The 20595-nt window shown below is 37.2% G+C and overlaps 1 protein-coding gene across 1 annotated transcript in view; it reads left to right on the plus strand.

Moving 5' to 3' along the window:
* Positions 1–20595, plus strand: part of utrn (utrophin) — a 168055-nt gene that overhangs the window by 93571 nt on the left and 53889 nt on the right. Inside the window, exons 55-61 of the mRNA XM_016662912.1 lie at positions 111–283; positions 2676–2832; positions 8832–8961; positions 11644–11912; positions 13773–13919; positions 17442–17520; positions 19354–19414. Coding sequence (XP_016518398.1) covers positions 111–283; positions 2676–2832; positions 8832–8961; positions 11644–11912; positions 13773–13919; positions 17442–17520; positions 19354–19414 — 1016 coding nt within the window. The remainder of the gene's footprint in view (positions 1–110; positions 284–2675; positions 2833–8831; positions 8962–11643; positions 11913–13772; positions 13920–17441; positions 17521–19353; positions 19415–20595) is intronic.

A 20595-nucleotide genomic window follows, 5' to 3' on the forward strand; every position in this document is an offset into this window, starting at 1 on the left:
GGCTTTGACAGTCTAGAGGTAGCTGCAAAATCCAATGTGGGGTAAAACGAAGAAAACTTTCTGCTTAATTATTAATTTTTTAATTGAGAAAAACTTTTTCTGTTTTGCAGGACATCCAGGCAGAAATTGATGCCCACAATGACATCTACAAGAGTGTGGATGGGAACAAATCGAAGATGGTCAAAGCTCTGGGCAACTCGGAGGAAGCTGTGTTCCTCCAGCATAGGCTAGATGACATGAACCAACGCTGGAGTGACCTCAAGGCCAAATCAGCCAACATCCGGTAATTAGAAAACCGTCCAACCCTCATTAAGGTAGTAGAAGAAAATGTCATGTCCATTCAGAAAGGCCTGTGCAGCCAAAATCCTACAGCCAGCTCCAAAAGACGCAACATCACAGAGCTATCCGACTCCGATTCATTGGTCAGCTGACCAGTAAATCATGTCGGTGACGAAATGAGTTAAAATTAGAATTTTGTAACTAAATACCAAGGCAACAAGCACTTGCTGTCTACTGATAGCCAAATAGTTTCAGAGAATTCATTTTTTCTTTGACTCCTTGTGTGAGGTTGTGCCTAGCAACCTCCAAATAAACAGTACACTGGGAAACAGGGTTAGTTAAAATGCTGCTTGGCTTGTTGTTTAGCATCCAAAGTTATTTTGCAGAAAGCATATTCATGATACTACTATAATTTAAACTATTATAGAATATGACAGAAACATAATTAATAACACAAATTCCTGAAAAAGTTTCCCATGTTGACACTGGTTCAGATGTTTTGTTGGAGTCAGACTGGTGATCTATAGGGTTTAGAGCACTTGGCTTTGTTTTCTATTTTTTTCCCCTACAGTGCCTTGCGGAAGTAATTTCTTGAACTGTACGCTTACATCCATTTTATCAGTGCATTTGAAAAAAGCACATAATTGTGAAGTGGAAAGAAAAAGATCCACAGTTTTGAAAATATCTTAAAAATGAAAACAGGAAATAAGTAGCATGTAGCATTTGTCCTCCAAATCAGTACTTTGTAGAAACGCTTTGCACTGCAGTTACCACTGCTGTTTGGTTGTGGTATGTCTCTACCAGCCTGTCATATCCAGCAAATGTTTGTTCTTTCTTCCTTTAAAATCACTCAGCCTGGATGGAGAGCATCTGTGAACATCGGTTTTCCGCAGTACTCTCAGCAAAAGTTGGACTTTGGTCTAATCTCAGAGCACTGTTTTTTATATAACAAACAGTGAAAGAGGCTCTTAGAGCATTTTTTTTTCTACCACCAAAGGCAGCATTTCTGAGCTAAACAATAGTTCTGTTAACAGATACAACCCATGACTCCTCTATAGTTACCTTTAGCCTAAAAAATATGAAAAATAATGCATAATTTTGTGTGTGGTACTCTGTTTTGGTCTTTTACATATAATCCAAATAAAACCCACTGTAATCGGGGTTTTCAGCATGACTGAACTTGAAAATGTTCAGCAAGAATAAATACTTTTCAAGGTGTAAATAAATCACTTTGCATCAGCTGCTGTGATTACGCACACCAGTGTGGCTCAAGGATGGATGGAAGTATGGCTTCTATTACCTCCCAAGGAAAAACCTGAATAAAATATGCCACTCTTTGTTCTGGTAGGTGAAGTTAAGCCAGCCTTATCCTTTTCATGTTTTTAAATGTCAAACTTAAGTAAAAAAAAAAGCTTTTTTTCTTCATTTAAAAAAAAAAAACCTAAACAAAGTTGTGCAGTATGCAAAATGCAAAAACCTTCCTGAAAGACCAGAGTCTTTTAGGAAGCTGTATAAACGCAAATAACTCTGTGCCAGCCACAAGTCTGGCATAAATAAAATGGATCATCAGTGTGCACAAGTGTTGATGCTGAAGAAAGTGAGGGTAGAAGTGGAGATGACAGGAGCCAGATGGAGACGTTCAAAGTCCAAATGGAGGAGTGGGAAACGAAAGAAGCAGCACAGCAGAGCCACAGTTGCAGGCAGGAAATGTTAGAATGACTAAAGAGAAAAATAAAACCTGCTGGAGGTGATTCTGAATTTAGACTAGACTTAGTTCAGAAACATGAGACTAACTGAGTCTCATTTGCCTTCATGCATAGGAGGGGGGCATACAGTGCCTGATTGTGTATAATATACAGCCCATTATGGCTTAATTGCAGTACATTTGTAATTAAAGGTACCTTGTTGGGTAGCAATAGGAGCAACATTACGCTCAAAGGGGAGGAGAAAAAGAAGAATTGCTTCCCAGCATCCTTAATACACAGATAGCTGCAAATTAAAGTGGGCTCCTGCCCACTCAGTACACCCAGCAGCTTCTATTCAATAAACAGGTTTAAGTCACCCACTGAAGTTTGCAAAATGTAAATCTAAACGGGCATCGAGGAAAACAGACACAGATCTATACTATAAATTTGTGCAGAATTGAAGCTTACATTTTTTACACTAAGTGAAGTGTTTTCGCTATTTATTTATTTCATTAAACTTATTTTAAGCCATTGTATTTAAGATTTAAATATGGCCAAAAACGCTTTTTTTTTTTTTTAACTATTGAATCATATGAAAAGATGATTCAAAAATAGATCAACAACAGAGAACAACTGTACAAGACGAGAATCCAAGAATAGCATCAAAGAGAAAACTGTATCACAACTAAATCATGTGATGTTTGATGGCAGAGCCCACCTGGAGGCGAGTGCGGAGCGCTGGTCACGTCTTCTGGGCCTCCTCGAGGAGCTATGGCGGTGGATCTGCACGAAGGACGAGGAGCTGGCCAAACAGATGCCTGTCGGAGGGGATGTGCCCACTTTGCTGCAGCAGCAGAACCACTGCATGGTACGTACTCTCAATACGTCCCCGTTGCACTGTGCAGGATCTCTCTTTATCTGTATATATTTGTTTTCTATACAAATTTATGCATTAACATTCACTTGACAGTAATTGATCCAACAGGAATCTTACTATAAAGCTCATGTTCTACACACTGAAGGGGCATTTCTGTCAATTTAAGCCCTCATCGTATTTCCAGCTATTGGGCTCTAAATTTTTAATGGTCACATGTCCTCTGGGGCCAAACCCAATATTGAGTGAGTCCTAACTAGCTTCTGTAAAAGAAAAGCAATATTACTCACCACTGCCGTTCTCCCGGGGAAATTAGAGGTGCTTGTGTGCTGTCAATAGCATGCTCAGATCATTTTGTGCCTGGAAATAAAGACATTAGCTGCCTAAATTGGTCTGCATAGGTTATTTTATTAGTTACTCTATGCAGCACCTTACACAGCCTTTTGGTCACTTGGTAGATATCTTTAAAAAGCATCTGGGAAAAAAAAACAAACAAAAAAACATTTAGTCTTAAATATGAACACATTTGTTTAGTAGTTTAGTAGAGAATTAAGTCACATAAAGATATAATTTTTATGAAATTATCAGTGTCGCAATGAATAGTCACTTATTTGTTATCCACAATAATGTAACACATTAAACATCCTAAAATGTAACGGACAATGTTGGAGGGAGTTGTAAGTTTGTCCTTCTATCTCTCATTTTTGTGACTCCAAAATAACTTAAAAAATCTCCAAAGTTTACTTCTGGACAGCTGCAGTCAATGTTTCACCGAGATTATGTTGCATAAATTTATGTAATGCTTTTTACAGATCTTTAAAAGTGAGTGGGGAGAATCTCATTTTGGGAATTCTTACAGGCACAGTAACATCTCACTGAAATTCATGCATTTACATCTAAATTCCAAATCATAACACTTCTCCCACTTATTTAACCTTTTGAATTCCTAGAATTATTGTTGGCACCATTATGAATCATTTATGTTTATAAACTGTCAGCGCATGTAATTTTCTGACCCTTCTACGTCCTCCTCCATCCACTATTGATGTTCTGCACTGAATTATTTATTATAAACACCAAGTTTTACAAAAGTTATTGCAGAAGTAATTGCTTTCAGACAAATATTTTTACCCTCCAGCTACTGTTTAACCCCAATTGATTGAATTTATCCCTGATCTCTTTGCTTCTTCTGCTTCTACTGATTCATATTTCTTTTTTTCTGTAGACAAAAGTAGGAAGAAAGTAAAATAAAAGCCACCTTATGAATACTTTTCATGAATATTACAATTTCTAATGCTAATTTCAAACAATGAAAGAGAAAACCAAATTGATACTATTCAGTTTCCTAATATCCTTCTTATTCTAAATCCAAACTATCAAGATGAATAGAGGATGCCCTGTGGAGACGGTTTGCTCTTGTAGCAGCAGATGATCAATTATTTGGCTGCTATAGCGCCTGCTAAGTATAGCATACTGATGATTTAATTGGGAATCATTAATAACAAGAAGAGCAGACCACTCATAAAATAATCTTTAAATTCAGTGATGTATTTTTGATTAAGCTGCATGACAGTCGGCTGAAGAAATACTGGTCTTTTTTGCATTTTTGCATAATAGCTTGGTTATGAGCTAACAGATGTTGGGAATTAACTGAAAAGTATCTTATACTTGGTAGTTGACCCAAACTAAAAATTGCTGACCACACAGTCCAATCTTTATGGACCTCTTTTTTTTCTCTCTCATATTTTTATGGGTTTCATTTCATTCACTCCTTTGTGCCCCAGGTTTTTTTTTCTTTTTGCCCTTTTTCTTTGTCCTCCTCATTTCTCTTTTCCTTTTTGTTACCCCCCCCCCCACCTATTTGCGCATTCTTCTACGGTTCCACACCTTTGAGGATGCAAAAAATTGGAATAACCTGAGGAGGGAGGTTGAGGAAAGTTTAATTTTCGCACTTTGGAGTTTATATTTCCCCCTTGCTTTCTTCTCTGTTTTCCTAATAGGCTGGCCTGAGGTCTCGCTGACCCTTAGAAGGATGAGTAGAACAGAGAGCCGAGGCTTTGAGCAAGTCATGCTCTATTACTTGCCTGCACTGACAGGCACAGACTCGCAAAGCAACTGTACTCACAAACACGGTTTTTCACTCCAACTGCTCAGTCAGATGAACGGGGTTAGTCTGCATTGATGTATGGAAATCAGTATCAGCAAGATAAGGACGGCTTAGAAGGGCTAAGTGGGGGGAAAAAAACCTATTTCGTTTTTTTTTTTTTTTTATTCTGGAAGGTTGGGGGAGATAAAAGAGAAGGGCTAAGCCACTTAGTCCAGCAGAGAGAGACGGATATTGCTGTTATTAAGGAATCGGAGGAAGGAAAAATCTGAGGGAGCACCGAGTTAGACCCAGAGTGGAAAGGTAGCATCAGACAGAAGCACTGTTAGATGAAAGGAAAATGGAAAATGATGTGTAAGTGAGGTGAAGAGCAGATGCATTTTCCACCTTTGTGTTTGTACTCAGCCCAATCTGACTCAAACACTGTTATTATAATCAAATTTGTCATGTTTTTGGCATTATGTTATCTTTCGAGTATGTGAGCAGGATGGAGCGGTGATTGTTTTCCTGTCATACATGAATTATTTCTGCGGTCTTTTGTAGTAGTTGTCTAAGGGTTATTGTCTGTTTGCTAAAATCCCATTAAAATACTGCAAATTCAGTTATCTAAAACAAAGTCCAACAGCTGAATAAGCTCCTCACTCTATCTGAAAATTACTTGTTTTTTTTTCTTCTTTTTTTTATCACTCTTCCTTTTGCAACAGCTGGCTGCTTGTTTATGATGGTAGAACATTTACAGTCTAATTGTTTGAGGAAAAAACTCCAGATGTTTCTGAGTTAATAAGAAAAGAAATGAAAATCTGAGCCGAGTTAATGTTTATAATCTTCTCATTATTGTGTTAATGTATTCTTATGTAGTTTTAAAGACCCTGCTTTAAGCAAGTAAGTTCTAAAAAAAATTGCTGCAGAGCACATCTTAATCATTGTGTCTCTATGACTGATTAGACCATTTCCACTTTAACCGACTGAATTACAGGAGCCTGAAATGGATTAGTGCCTTTATTCTCTCTTGGAAGAGTCCTTACCAGACTCATAGTTGTCTCTTTTTGGTTAACTTTTAATCGTTTTCACTTTATATATTTTTTTCAGATTTGTTTTACTTCTGCAGGGCGACAATATAATGGTATGCCAGTCAAACCTGCCTGGTGCATGAACAACAATACATTCATGTTGTTCCACATAATGTGGTTTTGTGAACAGATGCATAAAAAGACTCCAACATTAAAGCTACACAAATTAGTGTTGTTCAGTGATGTTCTGCCCTTGTAGATATTTTGATTTGATCAGACAGATTTCTTACTTTTACTTTGAGTTGTTATAAATAAAAAAAAAGCTGTTGCTTTGTGACAACCTGAAGCTTTTTGGATAATGGGAAACATAAAGCAGCATATCAGGCTTTTTTTGTTTGTTTTTATTGTTGTTGTTCCTCAGATTTAATTTGTTTTGTGTTGCATTTATTAACAACCATAATTTGACAGCTCCTAAAAAGCAATTTATTGCTATCATGTTTCATCCATATCCAATTTGATGTGTTTTTGCGATCATTGTCCTGCTTGAACATCAGTTTTTGTCCAATTTTTAACTGCTGCTGCTTATTTGAGGTAAAGCTGTTGGAATTTGGAGTTAGTTCTCCTTTAATGTTCTATCCATTTATGCAATGGAAAGGTTTCCTGTTTACAAGGACCAAGCCTGGAAGCGGTTGTTCCATCCGACATGTAAGAAAGAAAAAAAATATATATCTTGTTTAAAACAGCAACCACCTTTTTCAAGATGGCAGTAAATGCAAGCAGAAGGGAGCTATTACATTTTCAGGCTGAATAACTCTGAGGCTCCCTCCTTATGAAACTGTACGTGGATTCAAAAGGTAATTTAGCCCAGACAACACAAGCTCAAACATTTGCCTCCTCTAAATGGGAAGTCATCAGCGTCTTGTAATTTATTTGGATGCGAGCGAACCTCTGTTGCAGAGCCTGCTTGAATTTATGTAATTTCCTGCCCTTGAGTTAAGATACGTTTATTTTAAAGTTGTTTTTTTTTCTGGAAAGAGGTGTCGTTGTTTGGTGTATAGCATGGGGGCTGAGATAGTGGGGATTTTGAGAGGAGGAAGAGGGATGTTTGGCAGAGCTCTGAAAGGAGCTGTGTGGTGATGTTATCTCATTGGCGCCACAGCACAGAGCGCATGGAGATAAGAGTTTGCGGCGACATTCAGGGAGAACGCTTACAATGACCTGTACACAAACGTTGGCGCACGTGCAAAATATCTCACCTGCAGGAATACACACAGACGCAACCAAGGTCAGCGTGACTTCTACTGACAAGATGTCTCTCAAGAGCATTACAGCACATTAGAAGTGTCATCTATTCCTCTGCTCTTTACAGATCATAGAGGTCTACACCACATTGTTTTTTTTTGTTTTTAAAAAAAAAAAACAACAACAAAAGAAAAGGTATTCAGAAAAAAAAAGTTAATCTCTGATTTTATATTTAAAGTCAAAGCCTTGGTTTCTTCATGCATAAACAATATGGGGCTGATACCAATGTATATCAAATTAAAAGGTTTGATTTTGCAAATACAGAGTGATTTCGTATGCACCAGGGGTGCCATTAGTTTTAGCCCATCTACAGTTCACTTCTGTTGATACTATTACCATTCTGATACCAATGGTGGAGAAACACTCTGAAAAGAACACAAAGGAAAAAAATTCAGCTTTTTCCTACTTGGTAATTGACTTGAGGAAGTATATATATTTCTTTTCTTTATCCCAACTCATTATGAAGTGTTTAGGCTCCTAAAGCTATATTAAGAAAATAACACTGTATAGTACTGTTTTCAACCAAGTCTGAGATTGGGTTTGTAATTGTGTTGTGAATATGAGATAAAAACAACTTACTCATAAAGTGTAGAGTGTGTTTCCACTTCACAGCTCGTCTGTTTACACCTCTCCTGCTCTTCCTCACTCTCTCTTTTTTTGCTCACTTTCTGACTTACCTGCATATTATATCTGGCATGTAAATTTGTGGGAAGTCATTGGAATGGAGCAAACCATTTATTAGCAGAGATGATCTAATTTTTGAGTGCAGTGCTCTCTTTCAGCATGACGAACTGCGGGATTCTGTGTGAAATTGATGTTAGGGTGGTGTGAGCTTTAATTTAGGAGAAATTTTCACCATGAGATGATAGGTTTTTGTTTTATTTAAAAGTTGCAAAAAAAAAAAATAAAATAAATAAAAATAACAACCTGAATTTACAGCTTCTCATAGATTGTATCATCAGTGTAAATCCAGTGTTTTGTAATCTGCTCATTGCTCAGTGTCGACTGGCCAGGTGATTTTTGGCATCCGATTTTTGCAGCCTTTGTTGTTTTAATGAGTTGTACCACTTTATTAAAGTGAATCATTCAATTTAAAGAACTTGCTTCAGTGTCTTCAGTTACACGGGCTCTTAAGAAAGCAATCCCACACTCCAGTAAGCAATGAAGGCCCACCATGTCATGTACAGTGTAAGTGTGTGTGTAGATAGACATGGAGATACAACTATGTACATATTCATAGTAGATGGATATTTAAAAGAGCAACTGTACCCCGAAAAACCGTGTCAGAGTTTCAGCACATCTGTGAAGCAGAGAACAAGCTAAGCTACATTATCTCTGGATTTTATGGTAATAGTCCATTCAAGTTCACTTCCTTATTTTTCTGTGCATCACTTACCCAATTTACAGACTTCTGGAAAACATCTGGGTGGTCTCTGCAAACTTGTCCCGAGAGCTGCTACATTCCTGATGTAGCTGCTTTTTTTTTTTTTTCAAATTACTGTATTATTGCTTTGTTTTTGTCATAAACTATTTTTTTTTAGGTACTGAAGTCTCTTTCTCTTTTGTTTCTCCTGCAGACTCTTTGCTCTGAACTGAAGGAACGCGAGCATTTGGTAATCAGCACTTTGGACCAGGCCAGGATGTTTCTCGCTGACCAACCCATTGAGGGACCTGGAGAGCCGCGGAAAAATCTGCAGCCAAAGACCGGTTAGCTGCCCATTTTTATTTATTTATTTATTTTTTTTTGAAACACCTGATTCTCAATTTTTTGTCATCTTTGGCTTCCTCAGTTTGGGTAGATCTTAATGGCTTATTATGGTGACACAGTCTAAAACAGTTCAGTAATAAGAAGCTTACACTGTGATGATACTTTAATGAAAAGGTTAATAACTGTGAAATAATCATTGCTAATAGAAATAATACTAATATTACTATGGAGTTGTAACAAGTTGGTAATAATTTAATATTTCATGTTAAATGTGATTTCTATAATGTCTGGATAAATATAGACGATGAAAATAAGACAATGGAAAAAACATTTCTATTCCCAGAAGTTATTTCCTTACTGCATTGTTAAAAGTTGTCCTTTTCCTTCTGTCCTTTATTCTTTGTTTCCTTTATTCCTTCCTTATGTTCCACGTGTCCTTCCTTCCTTCTATCCTCTCTGTACACTTCTATGTCCTTCCTCCATTATGTCATCCCGGCTTTACTTCATTTGGTCCTTCCTTCCTTTCTTGTCCAAATATTGTAGTTTTATTTCAGAGCAGTCACCCCATCTAATTACCAAGCTGTAATAGGAAGTGCTACCCTTATCTCGCATCAGATAGTTTTGACTTTGAGAGAGCCGCATTCCCCTGACATAAGATAGATAAGGGATTATATATTCTGTAAGGAAAATACAATCACATTAGATCTTTTTTATCTGTTCGTGATTGAATCTGGAAAGATTTTTGTTTGTTTAAACTGGCATGACTGTATTGATCTGGTAGATGCATGTTTGTCCATGACAAACAGTGATGGATAGAATTATCCCTTTGTGTAAACTCTCCTGGGAATGACTTTCCCATACATTTTTGTGAGATGTTGCAGTCAATAATAATAATGAAAGAAGTTATTTTGGACATAAATCTTATAACATTTTTACACAAAGCAACCTTTGCCCTTTTCTTTCTTTTTTCCCTTTTTTAAGACTTGGCAACTTTTTGATGCCTTTTTTCCCAAAACTCTCAGTAAATCAACAATAAATGTCTAGAAAGTCAGAAATAAAAGTACATTGGCTCTTTCATCTCATCAGCACATTTCATCTGAAACTGGAATTTATATATAAATGTATGTATGTATATATATATATATATATATATATGTATGTACAAAAAAAAACTTAAGCCAATCTAATGTTTCTGCTTTCTGTGATTTCCAATTAGTTAAGCAAATTGCTTAAAACTAATTTTTCTCACTAAGCTTAATGCTATATTTTTTTGTTATTTTGTTATTCCACTCTATCTCGGGGAACTTGTGTGCATGTAGGGATCTGGCTGAGGAGGAAAAAAGAGAAAGATTACTGAGTTGCAACAGGTGAAGAATGATTTTTCAGTCACCACACAGGAGATGAGACCTTAGACATCATAAAAGCTGCTCATCTTTCTCAGCAGTTAAAACGGTATTTAGGGAGCAGTTATCACGTCTGCCAGCGTTTTCCTCCTTGGTGGCATCATCTGATCTTTAGCAATTACCCTATCCACTCACCTTTCCTGCTTCCTCTTTCTCTCTTTTTTATTTTCTTCTAGCCACTTTCATCATGGCTGCCTTCTGCTCCTGTTCTTTGCCGTTTCTTCAGATTTTTTTTTTTTTTTTTGCTACTTATTTTTGTGCATTCAAATTCTTTCTGGTGATATTTTCTCAAACCTGCTAGAAAGCACAAATTTCACATTACACGCTCCACTTATCAAAATTCAAGGGTGGTTGCGTTCTTATTATGCCAGGTGCTGTTGCAGTGTGAGTTGAGGTTTTGAGTTGGCTATTTAGTCATTTTTACGTTTGAACCTGCAGCAAAAAGTAATGTTCAAGCAAGAGGCAGCTGATGAACTTTGTCTTCTTAAACTGTGGCCCATTTTTTGGGATTTAATTTTCAACAACTAGAGTTTTTTTTTTTCATAGTGCAACTTTTGTTTTACAACTTAGTAAAAAATGTAGATAGAGGAAGAGATTTTTGTGCTTTTACATTGTCTCTGGTTATAAACCACAGGTTAAAAAAATGTACGTTTCAGTTTGACCAGAATAGCTTTTTTGAAGCTTTTTTTATAACCCAGGACTGGACAGAAGATATCTCCGTCCTTTACCTCCTAAAACAGTGAATCTTAATGTGATATTGCTATAAATAATGTGAATATATGAAATTTGATTATCTAGATCCTTGGAATGTTATGTGCGCCTTTTTTTTTTATAATGTTCATGTTTTTTTTAAAATGTATTTAAAATATTTTAATTGTTTGGCCTGTACCTCCTAGCAGGAGGGCAATAGAAAATCATCCTCGGGCGACAAATGGGGGGGACTTTGTGTCATTTAAAATATTTATCAATGCACACTGTCACTTTTGAACAAAAGCCCTTTTCCAGAGTTGTCCAAAATTGAGAAAAACATGACTTCCTGCATCTATTTTCCATTCAAATCAAACTGAAATAACATTAGTTAAAAGTGCTGTAAAATAAAAAGCTGGTGTAGTTGTTAAAGATGTCACTCTCATTACCAAGTAGAACGTTTCAATAAGCTGAAAACATTAGAAAATATATATATATATATTTTTTTTCATTGAATACATATTTTTTCCCTATATATATATATATATTTTTTTTCATTGAATACATATTTTTTCCCTGACATTTCAGCAGAACTCACTCCAGAGGAGAAGGCCCGAGGACTGGCCCGAGCCATCCGCAAGCAGACTGGGGAGGTGAGGGAGCGGTGGGAGCGGCTGAAGGGCCACGTGGGAGGCTGGCAGGCTCAGGTGGAGCAAGCTCTGGAGCGACTCCAGGACCTGCAGAGCTCAATGGACCAACTCGACCTGCATTTGACGCGGGCAGAGGAGACCAAAGCTACCTGGCAGCCGGTGGGCGACCTGCTCATCGACTCTCTTCAGGACCACATCGATAAGACATCAGTGAGTTTGTTGACCTCTGCGGTTTCTTATTTATGGTTTGGAAGACATTGTCAGGTAAACTTCCAGACGTGCAAAATGACATGCAAAAATACAAATGGTTATGTTTTTCAATGAATCATTCAGTAGTAGCTTGATTTTGAATAATGTATGAAATAATGCAAGAATCCGCCTCTCTGTGAATCATGTAGTTTCACTGTTATTGCCAATTGGTAAAGATGTGAAAAAACCATATAAAAAAAAAAGTATTCTCTTTAAAATAGGATATTTCACACTAAGAGACATTAGTGAAACAATTTGACTACCTCTGGCAATGTACCACAATCTTTTGTTCTTGTTTTTACTTTTCTTTTTTTGAGTTAATCAAACCATCCAGATGTTTTTAACTCATAATCCATGCCTTCTGTTTTATAAGATCTGCAACATTATAGGCTAGTTTCTCCTCCAATTACCCAGGGAAACTTCTAAGAGTACAACACATCAGGGACCTTTTGGGGGAATATTTTTAGAGCCAGTAGCTTTTATTCACAATATTCTAGGCAACAAAAATATAACTGGGAGGCTGGGAGAGAAAACTTTCTCTGTTTACCTCTTTACAATCACTGAATTTTAGAGGAAATTTTTAAAAATCTTCTACATAAAAATGCTTCAACCCCCAATTTGAATGGTGCATATTTAGTTGTTTTTAATCAGTAAACTAAAAACAGAACAGCAGGTTGTCGTAGCAACACTGATACATGTTCAGCTTTTTTTGCTTCCTCACCAAATGAAACGAGGTGGCTTTATGTTTTGAATCTTGTGGGTTTTTTTTGTAATAATTATCTGTGAAGTTTACTCTCAAAGGGAGTGTTTAACATACGTTAACTCCTGTTATCCGGCGCTGTTGGATCTCATTACCCGATCATTAAACAAGGCTGCCCTCTGCTCTTTGCCACCAGGCAAACACATGAGGGAGTGAAACAACTACGTTGCTCACAGATCACTATATACAATGTTTGCTTGTGCTTAAACAGCTAATTTTTACAAAAAACATCTCTGTCATTCACTTCAATCCTAAGTGCTTCGTCTTCAGCCAACATCAAAGATTATTCTGTGTTAAACATAAAGAAGAGGATGTTAAAGATAGTTTTATCCATGTTTGTTTACATGTAAAAACAAATGCCAGACTGGAAGCTACCAACAGAAAGCACACAATGTTGTACACTACATAGTCTTGAAACAGAATGGATTAAAAACCTGCAGGCTGAGTTGAAGAGAAGAGCAAGAAAGAGACTAAGAGATTAAGTGAGGTGCTAAAGGCAAATTAAGGTAATTGTAGCAGTATTAGTACCCCACTACCAGATCAAAGGTTGGATGTTTCCAATTTTTTTTCCAAAGAGATTTTGCTACCACAATAGAAAATAAATCTGTTTTCAGGATTTTTACATATCTTTATAAGTGGAGTCAGTCAATGTGAAGGGTGGTGCAGTTTTATCTGAATTTTTACAGGCTGCGTTCCTTTTTCTGTCTAAACAACAAAGTTCCCCTCTGTTTGCTTTTGCCTTTGGTTTGCTGATTCAGTCATTACTTTGCAGCATTCATCAATTCAATGATGTCTCTTCTCAGAGACTGAAGACAATTTCTTAACAAGAAGAAAAATGACAGCAGTGAGCATGGCAAGGAAAACGTCCATTTTAGTCAGATTCACATTTTCTCTGTACACCTCAGAGGTTTCAGGGTTTTGTTTTCCTTTCATTATGTTCATTTTCATGGTAACCGAGGGGCTGTTTAGTCTTTTCCAGAACGCTCACAGACATAAATGTGAGGTTGACGACCACTGTGGCGAGATTAAACAATGATTATGGTACATCGCTCTTCCTGCAGGCCTTCAGGGAGGAGATCACCCCCCTCCGTCAGGATGTCCGGGTAGTCAACGAGCTTGCTGCTGAGCTCACACCGCTGGACATCCAGCTGTCTTCTACTGCCTCCAGACAACTGGATCAACTCAACATGAGATGGAAGAGTCTGCAGGTATTTTAAATACTTATGTTGTTTTTTATTTTTGCATTTCTTTTATAATTGTGTCTTCGGTTTTTCTCTCTGCAACGCATTTGAGTGTCTCCTGCTGTCTGCCTGTGTTATCTTTTTCTCTATTTCATGCTTTGCAACAATTTGACGTTGTGTCGTTTGTGCAGCGCTTTTGTCTCTGCACATCAGTGGATGTTGTTCTCGCAGCACACTAGTCACATCTCTAGTTCTCTGCAAGCTTGATAGTGTTGGTCTGATCCGCTGCGGTGCCTGCTGAGCTTTCTCAGACTGGAACGTGTCTAGCCCTGAAGGGAAATCCATTTCGCTACTAGTCATCATGCAAGAAGGGAAAGGGGTTTGTTGGGAATTAGAGATTGAAATACTGTAGTTTTTGTTTTTATTTTATGAGCAATGTAAGACATTCTTGCAGACGTTTTAGTAAATGGGGGCTTACATTGGGAAGGACCCCTCAGAACATAGGTTTAAATGTTGTGGTGATTCCTTTGGTGTCCAATTATGACTCTATTTTTACAGAAACTGATTTCAAAGACAGTGTTGCCCCTCAGCAGGCTCGGATTAGATAAATTAGTCAAAGATGTGGCCGAATAAATGTATCAAAGATGCAGCAAGAGCTCGGTGAAAAAGCCATCTTGGGGTTCGGAAAAAGCTGTTCAGGTTATTCTGTTTAAGTGTGACTCTGCCTCAGGGGGAAAACTGTCAAGCTGGACTAAATAGTAGTGATGTGATATTTCCACGCACTGCAAAGGCTCCCATTAATTGTCTTTTTTTTTTTTTTTGCCATTAAAGTGATCATAAGTCACACACTGAGGCGGACAATGACAGCGTTTTTTATTGGACTGGCCCTTTTTGGTCTTATTTTGTTTCAGCCTGCAGGAAGGCAGCGGCTTCACTAATAAGCCCGGTCCGACTGCGCGGCCTGATGATTTGGTTTCATATGCAGACTGGCACCATCTGTCTCTCTGTGGTACAGTAAGCAAAAACTCATTAGCAGCTGAAAAAAAAACAAACAAAAAAAAAACAAGAGGCATGACTACCGGCCATTTTTGTGCCCATTACCAGGATCACAGTGTGGACATCTGTGAGCTGGCTGTCATCATATCTGTGCAGATGTGCAGGGCTCACTGTGCTGCCACTCACAGAAATGAGGCAAAGCAAACAGACCGCCATGTACAGCGGACCTCAGGTGCGCCGACTGAGATGTCAATACAAGGCTCTTAAAGGAGTTTTTTTCTGTTTGACGCATGTGATTGAGCATGAAGCTTCACATTTTATTCCCTCGATATGAAGGTTGACTGTTCTTCTTACAGAAACATTTTGTTTTGAAGTTGTAATTGACTGTAGCATTTACAAACTTTTATTTAGTATCTTGAATAATAATCTTCATGTTCAGATTTTTGACATCTTTGTGTTGTGTGGCCACCATAATTGGTATTGCGCCTGACCCCTTTTCTCCTGGATTTATGCTAAACAATATTTGTGCATCAAATGTGAAGCTGATGTTAATTTAAGCCGAAATAAATCAGTTGAGAAAGGGCTCACAAATCGAGTCACAGCATGAATTTCTGTACTGTCCTTTCTTGTCCGTCATCACTTTATGCTAATTTCTATGCAACGCTGTAAAACAATATCACAACTGGATGATGTTTGCATTTTGGGAATTAGATGGCAGCAATATACGTCTACAAAATGAATTGACAAACTCGACTGTGTTAAGACCAAAGGCAGTTTGAGGCGATTTTGCGACACGAGTAAAAAAATGGATCAGGTATTTTTTTTTGTTGATTAGTTGTAGGACAAAGTAATTTTATCCCCTAACAGAGATTATGTAATATCCTTGAGTTGAATGTTTGTGCTTACTGTTTCTTGGTAAGCATAACCTTTAAAAACTCATTTTGTCCAAAACCTTTCTTTTGAGGTAGCATTTCTAATTGGATTGAATGGTTCTGGAGGGTCCTTATGGTTTGCAGTAGCTTGATTGAGGTTTCTGAAGATTGCTAATACTGAAGGGGCTCACAAGGCCAACCACAAATATTCATTGTTCTCTAACATCATGATGTCCTTCCCAGTTTAATAAACTCTGTGCACAATTGGCTTTTATCCATATATAGTCTCTTCAAGCCTTGCATATTTCTAACTCAGTAATAGTTTCCCTTATTTTAGAAGGGAGATGGAGATATCACTTATTTTTTCCTTCTTCTAGTATCAAACTGATGTAGGGGGCATGCAATGTGCAATAAAAATAATAATTAAAATATATATATATTAATAGATATATGCAGTTTGTTAGAAGAATCCTGGAATGAGACGAGAAGAGTTTTTATGGTTTAAAAAAAAAAACTATTACGGTAATAAATTGCCATTTGTCTGTAATAAGTGTTCAGTCTCTTTTTGACCAGTCTATCTGAAGTGTTTTTTTTATGACTCAATCTAATTTGGCCAGGGGATGGGGGGGAAGCACTAAATATGATTTATGTTTTCACAAATAAAATAAAGATTTAATGTTTCTCAAACTGTTTGAAAAATAAAAATAAAAGTCTCTGTTCAGCATTTAGCAATTCATTAAAGTTTGACTCAACCAACACATTGAGTCCAAGAAGTTTAAATCTGAAAATAATTAAATGTCCAGAATAAATAAAAACTTTGAAATACCCCCATTAGATTAACTCTGGGAGGCAAGTAACAATCAGATAAAACCTTTAAAAAATATTTTTGATTGATTTTCAAGTTCTGAAAATCAATGAAAACGAGTAAAAATGTCTCAGAGTAATGATCTGTTTTTATTATTTATTTCTTCATTTGTATTGCGACTGTCTGGAGGTTTTGCCCTTTGATCATTCATGCTGTGCCTGTCCTGCCTTCACATAATGATCGGGGTAGTTTGCGGCCCTGGCAGAGCTCTGCTTTGCAGCTGGTCAAAGATTGTTGATCTTGACAAGCTCTCATCATGCGTAGCTGGCCATGCCATTGTCAATTTGAAGCAGCCCCGAAAGAATTGCAGGTTTGGCGAAGATGCACTGTCTCGACTGATTGATGCCTGACAGCCTTCACAAGGACCTACATATCTGGGATTTTTTCCCCCCTGAAAGACAGCAGGAAAACTTTATTTTATGGTCTTTTGATTGCTCAGTAGTTTCTGCAAACTTGCAGACTGAGCTGGAACAAAAAGTAAGATTCTTTTTTGGTAAGAGACGAGAGCTTGTGAATCACCAGTGTGTTGCTTATTCTTGTTTCTCAGTGAGCAATTTGGAATAGTTTTTTTTTTTAATGATAAAAAATGGATGGTGTATTTTAAAATTCCTGAATTATTTAAAAATTGTACAATAAGTACTTTTTGTACTTCTGTTAGAGAAACATTGTTTTGAGAAAATCCCTTTCTTCTTTAATTGCTTTATAATTATATATACTGCTCTCCAAACAATGGCATAAAGTCCAGTTAACTGTAAAGTTGTGTTTTTTATGGTTTCCAGCTCACTGTCTATTCCTTTATGTTTCATCCTTTTAAAGGTAGCAGTGGAGGACAGACTGAAACTCCTTCAGGAAGCGCACAGGGACTTTGGCCCCTCCTCTCAGCATTTCCTCTCCAGTGAGTAAAACTACACTTTAAAGGCAGTAATAAACACTGGGTGCCTTGGGCTGTCTCATCTTTACAGACTTCCTTCTGCAATTATCTTTATTTTATGCTTTTTACAAAACCATCAATGCCACTGCTTGTAAAAAACAAGAAATATTTTTTTTTGCGACTGATTAACTTGAGTGTTTAGGTTGGTGTGGGTAGGAAGTTTAAATTAAGTTTCTCTTATAAACTACAGAAAGTAAAAAAAAAATAAGTTAACATACCAGTACACCACATGTGTTTTCTCCATAACAACCATTTATTTCTACCTTCATGGCAGCTTGTTATGCAAGAAGCACATTTTCTCTCATATTTTCTCTCCACCAGTACAAGCGTACAGATGTAGAATTTCCTCAGCGGCACTGAGACTTTTAAAGGACTCCGTGCTTTGGTCAGATGCACTTGAACTCTACTGATTTGTCTTCTTGGAAAAATTTACCTTGTATAGCAGTTTCTAACAGAAAGTATTTATATGCATTAAGGTGTTGAATCTAGTGGTTGTCATTGTAGTTAAAGAAAAAGATGGACCTTCAGTTTTTTTTGTTTTTTTTCCCAAATGGAATATCAATAAGTAACCAAACAAATTAGACATCAGTTATCAGTGAAAATATTCACAATTGTCTTAATTATTAAACAAAACATAAACATGTAGAAGAAGGCATTTGTGATTATTGTTTAGTACGGCATTGCTCCTGTGATGCTGTGGGCCATGTTAAAGTACTTAGCAACAGTAGAAGTTTGAACAGAACATTTTGTAATTGCGAGTCTAGTATAAAATAAAATAAAATCCTCAAGTGATTTTTTTTTTACCCTTTAAATAAATATTCTTGAAATCAAAGCAGTGTGCAATGAAAAGGTCAATTTGTTTTTCTTTTTCCAGATTTACTAGATGGCCTCTGATACTCTCCCTCACAGTCTGCAGATCTAACACTTTACTTTTTAATAATGCAATGCTTAATGACATCTTTACTGACTCCCTCCTTTTACTCCTTCTTTCAAGTGGCCATTAGCTCTGTGCAGAAAGTTGGACACAAACCTCCACAGCGGAAAGACAGATGTGGAAATATTAAACAAAGCAGCCTCTCTCTTCCTCCCCTCTCTCCTTTGTTTCTTCATTTTTCATAATCATCCATCCATCAGAGTTCTTCGAGTTCCACCTGATACTCTTTACTGGCTGTCAGGCACGGAGACTAAATGCTCCGCGTGTGATCCAGAGCAGGTGTTCAGTCACCCCGCTGCGTCACCGCCAGACACAAATTTACTGAGCAAGTGCTGCTGAGAGCTCAGCAAAGTAGACCAGACAAAATACCAGCCGTCTTTCATCTTCGTGACACTGTGACACTATCTCCTCCATCACACATTCGCTCTCATTACACTAGCAGCTTAATATTCCCTCGGGGATCAATAAAGTACCGCGTGCTTATCGTGCTCTATTCATCTCGTATATCTCCCAATCTTGCTTAATCTCTTTCTCTTACTGTCTTTTCATCTCTCTATCTGAGAGTGAAGCTGTGTCGCGGAGGAGGGAAAGTGGTATGGCGATAAATCACACCAAATTTCTCCTGCTTATTGCTCCAGAGGAGAACTTCTCAAGCGCCACTGTTTAACCGGATTTAGCACCTCAACAGATATTAAAATGTGTTTCTGCATCATTATGATAATGTGGAGCTTATTTGAAGTCAGGCTTCAACACTGAAATGATTACTATAGAGTACGCGGTGTTTACTAGGATGGTTTTTTAATTTGAGCTGCTTCTTGAATTTAATCTCCTTGTCTTTTTTTTAATTTTTCTTTTCTTTGCAGCATCTGTACAGCTCCCCTGGCAACGTGCAGTCTCTCAGAACAAGGTTCCCTACTACATCAAGTATGTATGAAAAAATTAATTCAGTGCATGTTTAAAATGCATCCATGTCCCAGTAAAATATGAAGTGGTAACTCTCATTACTCATCAGCTTGGGCATTTTCTAGAGATGCAGAAATTTGTTGCTATTCAGTTTTATTTCAGAGATAAGACAATGTCGCGTTGTGCTATTTTTCAAGCAAAGTTAAAGTTATGACGTTTGGCAGTTTATGTTGGCAATTAGCATCAACAACTGTCTTATATTGTCTTGAAGATTTTTGACTGTTATGTACGTAAGATGGACACTTATTTGGAGATTGATACAGGAGTAAAACTTTCTTGCTTTTTTACCACAACAATCATAGTATTCGCTAAGCTCTCACATTAATAAGTAATAATTTAAGAATGCCACTGAAAACTGTCATTTTGAACTTTGATTGTGCTCGTTTCATCCCTGATGATCGCGGCTCTGATAGGCTTTCAAACCAGTTTGCTACAATATATGGGCCCTGATAAAACCGTGACTTGGATGCTCAAATACACACTTCCACAGAACGGTCAATGAGGAGAGTATAAAAGATTCCCTGATGTTATCAGGTGTCAAAATAGGTCCAAAGAAAAACAAAAAACAATCCAGCCACACATTGAAGCACGTTTGGTACAAAGTGTCGTGTAAAAAATGGCTCCTTTTCCTACCTGGAAAAGACAAAGAAAGTAGGATGTTTTGATGGGGCAACCATGTTCTTAGCATGACGCATGCACATATTTTATTTTTCTTGTAGTTAGGGACTTTTTATTCAGGAATATGCTCCTGGATATGTTAAAGTTCAGATGTTTCACCTTAACATTCCTGATTCACTTTAAAAAATATATGCCTCCTTCATAATAATTGTATTTTACAACAGCTTTTTTAAGTGTAAGTGTAACAATGACTTTGATATTTTGCTCCCCATCACAATCTTTGCCATCCTGAACAAAACTTGCATTTCTGCTCAGATGGATACAGATGCTCTCTCACAGTTGCAGCTCTTTCTGCTTCTCTGCAAATGTCGGGCTTATAGATGTTGAAGTTTCATTATCTGGGGATAGGACCTGTGCCAGTGAACTACTTTACAACTGAATCTGAACTCTACATGATTTTTGGCTGACTCGAAGAGAAAACTTCACATCAAAGTTTTAGATATCTGCTTTTAACCACAGCTTAC

Source organism: Poecilia formosa, unplaced genomic scaffold (assembly GCF_000485575.1).
Source record: "Poecilia formosa unplaced genomic scaffold, Poecilia_formosa-5.1.2 Scaffold1, whole genome shotgun sequence".
Taxonomy (NCBI): domain Eukaryota; kingdom Metazoa; phylum Chordata; class Actinopteri; order Cyprinodontiformes; family Poeciliidae; genus Poecilia; species Poecilia formosa.